Source organism: Silurus aristotelis (genome assembly GCF_946808225.1).
Source record: "Silurus aristotelis genome assembly, chromosome: 16".
NCBI lineage: Eukaryota > Metazoa > Chordata > Actinopteri > Siluriformes > Siluridae > Silurus > Silurus aristotelis.
Window position 1 is genome coordinate 1,059,152 of NC_139589.1, and position 10,773 is coordinate 1,069,924.

General features: G+C 35.9%; 1 protein-coding gene across 1 annotated transcript; it reads right to left on the minus strand.

Moving 5' to 3' along the window:
* Positions 1-3,765: 3,765 nt before the first annotated feature.
* On the minus strand, positions 3,766-5,680 carry gpr34l (G protein-coupled receptor 34 like; the record flags this gene model as incomplete). The annotated part of the gene is made up of 2 exons (XM_083564422.1): positions 5,575-5,680; positions 3,766-4,760 (listed from the first exon to the last, which is right to left on the minus strand). The coding sequence occupies exon 2, from the start codon at positions 4,756-4,758 to the stop codon at positions 3,766-3,768; it is 993 nt and encodes a 330-aa protein (XP_083420548.1). The 5' UTR covers positions 4,759-4,760; positions 5,575-5,680.
* Positions 5,681-10,773: the final 5,093 nt, after the last annotated feature.

A 10,773-nucleotide genomic window follows, 5' to 3' on the forward strand; every position in this document is an offset into this window, starting at 1 on the left:
TTCAAGTGAAGAGAAAAAGTCATCCTACCTAATTCAAATATGTCTAATGCAATTGTCATAGTTTATCTTTGAGATGATCAGGGGTCTCTGTTTCGGTTTTAATGTATAAGCTGTTGATGCTTTTAGCAAAACTTGTAGTCTGATATAAACATTGTAAGCAAAGCTCAAAGACAGGGAATTTTTGTTCATCTGACTTTCAACTTTCAGTTCCAACCACACTGTGTTGCACTTCTTTGCATTCTCTTAGTGATTCAGAAATGCTGTTGTTGATAAGAAAAGATTAAAATCTAACTTATAACCAAGTTACTGTTTCCCTTATATGTTTACAGCCCATCAGCATATCTGAAAAAAAAAAAGCATCAGCAGGGTTCAAGCCTGGGCAGGAAGGCAGGAAATGAGAGGAGGTGATATAATATGGAGTTAATTGGACTGGACTTGAGAGGAAACATAGTAAATAATAGATTTTATGCTAATGGAATTTTAATTTGCTTGTGTGTTTCTAGAAAAAAAAATGGAGTAAATGATATAACCATGGTTCAGTTATTCAAATTCAGATGTACAGCCCAGGAAAGTGTGTAGGTTTTGAGAAGTTCTTAGAAATGACTCTTAAGTGAAAGTTTAGATCCTTTATAAAAAAGGGAAAGTCAAAAAAGTTGACCAATTTCTTGCAAAATGTGTTCCAACATTAAAACTAAAGAAGTCAATGTTTGAATGTTAAAACTAACACAGTATATCCATGACATTGTCATGGTTTGATAAATTGATAAATGTCACTATTTTGCTCCATAGAGATGATTGACTAGTGGTCAATGATGGGAACGGCAATGAGTGCTAATAAAATGCTAATACATTTCCAAAAATTATTCTTAAGTAAGTGCAAGCCGTGGGTTTGTGAAGTGAAAAGAATATTTCTATTATAAGATATATTTTTAAAAAAATTCAGAAGGCTGTATTTTTACGGTAAATTTGGAAACACATGGCGAATTTCGACACTGAACAAAAAATATGAAAACACAAAAGCAATCATGAAAGCAGCAAATTTGGAAACACAACTGTAAATATTTAAATATGTGGATATAATATAAATATAACTATATAAAAATATGTGGATCTCTTTTAGTCCCCAACTGCTCAGTGTATTTAACCTTTATACAACAATAAGGATAATAATATATATCTGTCTCTTCCCTTTACCCTTCTTCTCTCTCTCTCTCTTGCTCTCTCTTGCTCTCTCTCTCTATCTATCTATTTATCTATCTATCTATCTATCTATCTATCTATCTATCTATCTATCTATCTATCTATCTATCTATCTATCTATCTATCTATCTATCTATCTATCTATCTATCTATCTATCTATCTATCTATGGGTCGAGTTGAACATGCTCCTGAGGTACCAGTGACTACTGTTCCTGCTCCTCTCCTCTCCTCGGATCTGCTCGCTTCATCCTGGTCTGCCTCTGGATTGTGTTCTCTTTGATTGGAATCGACTCTGTGCAGCTGGGGATGTTTGACATCTACAGCCTGGAGATCTATGAAATTACGGAGTAACACTGAAGCTTTCATGATGGATTTGAACTGTAGTTAATGTCATCAGTCTGCTACACTGACTCAGGACTACAGATGATCATCACTGCACATCAACATCATTTATCTGTAATAAATGGACATTCAGTGCCACTCAGTAACAAAAATGTCAGACTTCATCATTAATGTGATCTTCCAACAAACAACAATCCAATGAAATACATTTCATAATATTTCCATAAATTTTGGATGGGATTGAGGGCTGGGATCTGGCTGGACCATTCCAGTACTTTGATTCTCCTTTTTTTGAAGTCATCTCTTTGTTGATTGTGATGTGTGCTTTGCTTTTTTATATCCATGGTTTATCTGAATGCAAATATGGAAATACAACAAAAATAAATGAAACAATAAAACAGGTACCACAACTGCAGTCCCACCGCTGCGCTGTTCCCTAATGAGCGAAGCTGTTCACAGTTTATCTGATTTCAACCGTAGTTCAGTCTCCTTTATCATTTTCTCTTGAGATGTTCACAGAAAAAATAAATATGACGTATTTTAAATCAACATTTTTGCGTAAAAATAAAAAAATAATAATAATATAGTTTACGTATTAGGAGAGAATTAATTTTTTTTATAAATCAGAACAATAAATCACTAAAACTAATAAATCACTAAAACGAATATAAAATTAAATGGCAATAATCAGTTTCTAATGGACCTCAAATTATTATATACATTTATTAAACAATTCTTACTCAATGAATAAATCAGTGAAGGATTCTCAAGTTTTCATGTTTGATAATTTCATGTGAATGTTTAATTAACGCAATTAAATGACGTTAAATTAACTTTAAAGAAAACCTTAATTTAAAGTATCACCAAAATGTATATCGTCTATAGAGACCATTATAACTGTTTAAAAAAAGATGTTTTGAAAAAAGTCTAATAAAAACAGGATTCAACCTTTTATTCTGAATTTTTCTTTTTTATTCACTATAACATTTGATGAAGGAAGCAAAAAAAAAAAAAGAAATCATAAAAAGTGCATTTAACAAAATATTTATAAATACATTTGAGTTTACTTTTCGACAGAAATCCACGTGTCAAAAACAACCTTTATACCTCTTTTTCATCCACAGCAACAAAAAAAAACACTCAAAAAAATCAGCAAAAAGATCAAACAGGTTGCGTTCAGTGGAAATTCCCTGTAACAAGAGGTTTTTAATGTTAATGCATCAAAATTCTGAGCACTTTCAACCTTTTACATAATATATTTGAAAACCAAAACATGATTAACACACTGATGCATGATTAACTTTAACTTTAACACCTTTAACCCTTGATGAAAAATAGAAGGTCAGAAGTGAATCACAGGGAAAGTTTTAACATAAGAAGATGATTAATAAATGTCTATATGTCTCAAAAACCACTGCATCTACCTCTTGAAGCTTTATCAGTATTTACAATTTAATGTTCTTACACAACATCGATGTTACAATTCAGTAGCGCAGAAAAACCTTGACAGTGTGTGAACTTAAAAGCAGAGTCTATGAAGGTGTTTGAGAGACACCTGAATGTTCCTTTTTGTTTCTATGCAACATCTCAGTAAAAACCAAAAAAAGACTAATATTGGAGAGTGAATGTGAAAGATGAGTATAAATAGGAAATTTTTGTCTCTATCTTGTGTAACCTGGATAAAAGAAGAGAAGATGTGATCAGACTCCTTCACCACCACAGTCACACATGGAGGTGGAAGCTTAATGGTTTGGGGTTGTTCTGGAGCAGGGAAGGCATGACCCCCAAAATGGCTCCAATTCCACACTTCATCATCATGCAGTTCTGTCTGGACTGCAGCCCATTGGAAGCGACTTCACCGTACAACAAGACGATGATCCGAAGCGCACGTCTGAGTTCTGTACGTGTTATTTAGAGAGCAGACAGACGTCTGGAGTGATATCTATCATGGAACCACCTACACAGTCACCGCACCTCAATCCTACTGAACTGCTCTGAGATTAACTGGATCACATTCTCCAACTAGTGAAGAACATCTTTGGCGAGTTTTAAAGTTCTCAATGAAAATAATCTGGACATTTATAGATTTGTTTGGTCAAAGTAAATCTTCATACCTACATTACTGAGTTTGCTGCATAGAAACGAAAGAAACATGCCCGTGTCTCTAAAAAAAACAAAGCACTTGAATATGAGTGCTGTAAATAATAAGTCCTTGTTTTGTGCTAAATTTCTGTGATCGATCGATTAATACTAATTCGTCTCCTGTTTAAGTCGTACATGGTTTTAAACTTGCCCTGGATGGCACATAGGATCGTCTTCCTGTATATGCTGGACAAAAAGTAATAAATGATAGGATCCAGGCAGCTGTTGAGTGCAGACAGAAGCAGTGTGTTTTCATTCCAGGTGTGCAACATCTGCTTGCTCTCCACCTCCTTAATCACATCCATCTGGGCCAGGACGTAAGGCACTCTGACCAAATGGTACGGCAGGAAGCAGAGTGTGAATATCACAGGCACCAGGAACGTTTTCAGGACCAGATGTTTTTTGCGATTTTCTCCGTTCGGATCACCTTTTCCCATCTCTACGGTTCTGAGTTTCAGCGCGATCTTTATGTAGGAAACAATGAAAACCAGGCACAAGCCCCCAAAGAGCACCACCACGGCCAGGTTGATGCTCCCGGGTAACATCCCCTTTTTGTGGAAATGGAAGCAGATCTTGTCGCACGGATTATTGTGCTTGTTATTGACAAAAAACAGAGTGGTCACTACAAAAAGAGACGCCCAGATGATGTAGCAGGCGATGCGGCTCCACAGCACCTTTTGCACGCGGAAGACCCAAACCGGCTTGATGATCTTCAGGTAGCGGTCCAAGCTGATCAGGCTGAGGAAGGAGATGCTGGCGTACATGTTGATGTAGAAGAACACGCCCACTAATTTGCACAGGAAATAAGGGCCTTGTTTGTAATGATAGAAGACCCTCAGGGGCAAACACAGGACCAGGAGCGAGTCAGCGAGCGTCAGATGACGCATATACACAGCCATGGAGCTGTCCTCGTGGCGTCGTATGAAGAAAACAAAGACACTGATGGTGTTGCTGAGGAGCCCGAAACAGCAAATGATGGCATAACTGATGGGCAGGTAGAGGGACAGGACTCCATCCTGGATCTCACAGGTATCATTGTTGCTGCTGTTGCTGCTGAGCCCCAGAGACATCATGCCTGTTGGAGAAGAAGTAAGAAGTTCACTTATTCCTGGTTCTAATTTATGCACTGGACAGCATTTTCCCATCATCACATCTCGTCAATTGTTTTTTTTAAAGTGCACCGTAGCAGTGCTTCCACTTGTAGGCATTTTTTAACATTGGTTAGAGCAGCGGTTCCAAGACCAGAGCACACAACTTCCTGTGGTTGCTTGATTTGGAAATGGGGTCATAATAGAACATTACAATCTTCTTCTACTTAATTGTTATTGCATAATATCAGTCTATGAAAATGTATTGAAGGTCTGGTTTTTTTTACCATTCTGACACTAGTGTATAAAATTTGACCATCACTAATTCTTCGACAACAATCTGGTCAGTCTGATGCAGTGGAAATTCTTGACAAAGATATTTATTTTATTAAGTACAGATTTTTTTGTGTTATTTTAGAAATCTGGAGATCCATTTCGACTGGAGGAAGAAAAAAATCTGGAGGAACTTAAAATTAAAAGTATATAATTTACAATTAAGGGGACCAACAGTGAACATTGGACATCCTGGGAAACAAAAAATTACCCTTTTTCTTTATATAATTTTTTAGAAAATAATTATTGTCTTGCATAATCTCAAAAATTATTTAAAAAATTTATAAATACAATGCTATTGTTATTATTGGTATTTGAGTTGTTAAAGGAACTGCATCAAATTTGAAAGTTATAAAAGTCATATATTTATTTAGAGGATTCATTCTGGAGAAATTAACGCCTTAAAAATGAATAAATGAACCATTAAATAAATAAATAAAATATTTCACCCTAAGAGCGGACCCTTACCTCTGAGACTGACGTGCTTTACTTCGTGGCTGAAATAAAGCTAGTTTGAATGTGAGTTCCAGTGCAGGAGAATCTTCTCTCTTCTCTGCTGATATTACGTTTGCTCATTTGTGGTAAAAAAAAAAAAAAAAACTGTGTCAGTTAAATGCTTCAGAGAAGCTCAACCCACAATCATAAAAGCAAGGAAGTGACACCGGTGATATACGTATATATCTATCATTTCCTACTTTCTGCTTGCTTTCATTTACTGAAATGCTAAAAATTATAAACAAATAAAATTGAATGTATTCTTTAATTAAATCTTCAATTAAATGACTTCCAATTAAACCCAAATTTGAACCTGTGTGGTGTTTAATTTGTCTTTCTTTTTAAAGGTAATCTTTTTTTTTTTACCATTTGAAAAGGAGAACGTTTACAAATCGGGGCTCCAAAAGTTCACAACTCAAGACTTTGAAAAAAGAAATCGGCCATTTTGAAATCCTTCCGGCGTGTTGGAACTCGTTAAAAAATATCCCACAACCGTCGATCCTCGCTATGTTCTGACTGTAACTGACGCCATGTTTTCTTGCAATTGTAAAAAGCAGGTTATCATTATTGCATGTCTGAAATGATGACTTACGTTAGCGTTGATGTTCTAAACCTACTAGCATGACAGAAAAGTGTGGACTTTATATGACATTTATATGTGGGAAAGGTTTGTGGACACCTAAGGATACGATTGCTGTGGTCTTCTTTTTTAACGTCCCATTTCACGTTTAGTTTACTGTTTACGTTTAGTTTACTGTTTACTGTATAACAGTTTACTGTTATAAGAAGTTCCAATCTTCAGGGTAGATGTTCGACTAGAGTTTGTGGAGGTTTGTGGAGATTCATTCAGCCCCAATGTTGTTAGTGAAATCAGGTAGTGATGTAGGTGATGTTGTTGGTTCCAACTGATCTCAAAGGTGTTCAAAAGAGTTGAGGTTAGAGCTCTGTAGCAGGCCACCTGAGATCTCCTTATTCAAGTGAAGTGAAGTAATGTGGGTCTTCTAGTTCAAGTGAGAGAAAAATATAATGCTGGTGCAACAGTTTGGCCACATACGGCTCAAAAAGTCTGGTGTCCCAATCTTTTGTCCATACAGTTTATTTATATGACATTTTATATACGTTTTTTTTGACAGTGACTGATGAGGAAATTAGAACCTACAGTAGTTTTACAGTCATTTTGTCTATCAAACACTGAATCACCAGTGTTTTAATGTCTAGCTAGAGAAGATCCTAATCAGCACCTGAAGCCACATACATGAAATACAGATTTACAAGAGATAAAGCTGATTGAGACACACCACTGGATTAGCACATAGACGTGAATCTTCTTATCTGGATTCTGATATTTTTATCCCATTCTTCTTAGCAAAATTGCTCAAGCTCTGTCTTTTTTATGTCTGGCCACAAATTCTCAATCTGATCGAGTTCTGAGCTTCGACTGGGCGCTTTTCCGTTCTAACCTTTAGTCTTTGGCAGATTGGAGCAGGTTGTCTTTCTTTCTTTCTGTTTTTCCTTCACTGATTAGTCCTTCAACAATGAACAGTTTCCCTGCTGATCAGAAGCATCTACACAACTCAGCGCTACCACCAGCATGCTTTGCTATTTTTAGGTTGATGTTATTTTTATATAGTACTTCCTGCTGAAGTTGGCTAATCAGACCAGACAATGCTTACATTTATAGAGCTTTTTACCAGTATGATTTATAACACTTTTGGGGCCCCTGAGCAAGGCCCTTAACTCTCAGTGCTCCAAGTATAAAGCATCTTTCTTTCTTTCTTTCTTTCTTTCTTTCTATCTGTATTTCTATCTGTACTTCCATGCTTTTTAGGGGGAGGGGAGTATAAAGCGTCTTTCTTTCTTTCTTTCTTTCTTTCTTTTTCTTTCTTTTTGCATAACAAAGGCCTAAAAAGCAAACTACTTATGACTGCTGACAAACGTACGTAACGCTGTCTGCACTACTCACAGATTATTAGGTCTCCTAGAGCCTCGAATCGATGTTGAGATAAATATGACTTGTATCCTGCCACAATGTATAATTTCTCTTAACGATTAAAAAGTTTCTCAATATTCAATTGAAATCTGGTTTATATTTATAGTGTTTAAACAATATATATTGTTTCGAAGCAGCTTTAGGGGGGAAAAAAAGTTTGTTTGTTGATTCAGAGTTAAAGCATAATTATAAGACCTCGCAGGGTTGGTGTCGGTTCTTCACTGGTGTTGGAATAATCTGAAATTCATCTTCTCTTACCAACTCTAATACCTGATATTTCTATATTACTTTTTAGACACTTCTTTGGTTTGAACCCTGAGAGAGGAACAAAGGCAGCCAGGTGAAGATGGTATCTAAGGAAACAGTCAAACTTGTCCATAAAATGGCAGCAGTTGTGAATCCCCATGTGGCCACCAGCATAAAAACCTTTCGGACTTCAATTGGACCTTTGTTCAGTAATGCAAAGGCAAATCGTTGTGTTCTGCAACTATAGTAGATGTTTATGTGAAGTCACCACAATCTGCTCTGTAACCAAATCTTCATCTTCATGTGAAGTCAGAGCAAAGTGTTCTCTTTAATCGCAATGGTGAAGTGGAAAAGATCTTAATGTTTAATATTTTTTTTCCGAGTCGTTTGTGTTCAAGAAATTTTCTTTGAACTGCGAAGTTAAAATGATAAATAACGTAAACATAAAGATCACATTCTACAGTATTTTAATTTACTGTATAACGGCAAACAAACACCTACAGTGTAATACTGTGTTTTCTACATCACAGTGCCATAATATTTATTACGGTAATAAACTGTTGTTCCAAATAACAGTAGGTGAACCGTAAAATCACAGCTTTACGCTGGCAAATCTTTCTGCCAGTTGTTTACTGTAAATTAACAGGATTTTCTTTTTTACAGTGTATATAATAAAAAATCTACAATTCAGAATGGCAAATTTTAGATGGCAAAATAAGTGTATCGACCCCGAAAGTCAAACGATTACTATCACATTTAGTTTGCTTTTATCTGTAATTCCTGTCCTTCCACTGCATTGCTATAAAAACAGAGCAGCTGCATATGTTTTTTTTATCACTAAAATGTTGAAAGGGTCCAGATTTTTTTTGACTGGTCCCAAATTTTATTCCTCACAACCGCTCATTAAATCTCTCGTTCCAGATTTATATATAGATTTATATAGTGAAGGTGAACGATGTGTATTTATCCCTGATGAGCAGCCATGGAGACTGTGGTGAAGGAAAAACTCCCTTTAGATGTTATGAGGAAGAAACCTTGAGAGGAACCAGACTCAAAAAGGAGCATTAGTGAGATCAGACACAGAGTTTGGTTTGTTTAAGAAAACTCCAGTCCAAGTTCAGGTGTGGTTGAGGAGTTCGGGGGCTCTGTGCTGGAAACTCAAGATCTTCCAGTGTACACCAGCAAATTTTGGAAGCATCATCATTCTGAAGTGGTTGGGAATCTTAGTTCTCGAGAAAACGCTACAGCGTTCAGAGACGTCTGATTCGATTGTGTGGTTTGAACTTTGTGGTAAGGAGCACTCGTAGGTGTGAAGAACAGAATGCATATGTGTTACATGCAGCGGTGAAATGCCACATGTTTCAGAATGTAAAAAAAAAGATGTCACTTAATACAATTACATTTAGTGTACAAGTGTTTACTTTCAGTCACAGCTGGATTTAAAGTTTCTGCGTAAACCAGGTCAGATGTAGGTGCAGCACGAGCCTGAATATTACAGTGACCTGGATTCTTAAACGCTTGCACAATTATTTTCACTTCGATTTAAAAGATATGGAGACTGACATCAGATCAGAGCCGAAGCGCATCCAGCAGCATGCTTCTAAAAACACTGCAGAGACTCAGGAAGTGGAAAGCGAATGTCATAGCATGAGCAAGCGAAGTCTGCGTCAGCAAGTCATGCAGCATGATCCAACGCTGTAACAAGGCCTGATGTTTAGTGGTTCAACCGAGACGAGGGTGAGAAAATGTCAGATTAATCTTCGCCCTGTTTTACACAGGAAATCAACTTCAGACCTCTTTGTGTATGAAAGACTCTGTTTTATATTTATGGGATGCCAAACCACAAGAAACCTTTTTCAAGTAAATGCAAGTCTGTAAATAAAAACGTAGTTTAATGTAAATCAACATTTTTTATTACATTCTCGAAAAATCACGAAAAATTCCTCACATTAGACCTAAAAAGGAGATGTTTAGCGAATGAAAAGAAATCAGTCAGTAAAAAATTTCACGCCTTCTGTTATAGATTTTATTTATTTAATCTGCCCTACTTTTGATTTGTGGTCAGTGGTTGAAACAGTAACTGCTGAGCATTAGCTTTCAGAAACCTCACTTGATTAACCATCGTTTTCTCCCCATCAGCTTCTAGATATTGTAGATCAGATTGAACAACCTGCTAAATTTTTCCACATAAAAGCAAGAATGGACTGAACAAAAGAGCGAACGTGGGTTTTATATATAAACAACCAGAGACCTAAAAGTTGCATAAGATTTTAAAACTACAGTGATTTTCTGTTTGCTGAACATTTCACTGGATTCCAGAGTATAAATTTACCTTTTTTTAATTTCTGACTCGCAAACTCCTTGTTACAAATCTAAAAGTTTTAATTGATAACATTTGATTCACCGTCACTGTATTCGTTTGCATTATCTTGCAATATGTTTGTATTAAAAGTGGCCTTTTGAAAGGTTTTAAAGTTAAAGAAAAATATGTGGAAAAAAAAAGGCTTCAAAAAACAATCAATATTATTACTGTGGGTTTTTTTTTATTATAATAATAATAATGAGAATCAGAATACATTATTGATCCCCAGTGGAAATTGTTGATTAATAATAATAATAATAATAATAATAATAATAATAATAATAATAATAATAATAATAATCTGCAGGCAGTGTTTTATGGCCAAGCACTCAGACTCGATGAGTCGAACATCCACGAATTTTTTTTTTTTTTTTTATTGCCTTATTTATAATAAAGATAATGTTCATGGGCAGGTTGCATCACCCCGAGCGGCCACCAGAGGGAGACAAAGATCTGCTTCTCAATAATTAGCAGTAATCAGATCCTCCTGTCTCCGCTTAGAGTTTATCAAATTGCTTCTCTGAGATAGACATGTGTGGAGTCTTCTTGCTGTTTCTGACCAAACCCTTCTCCA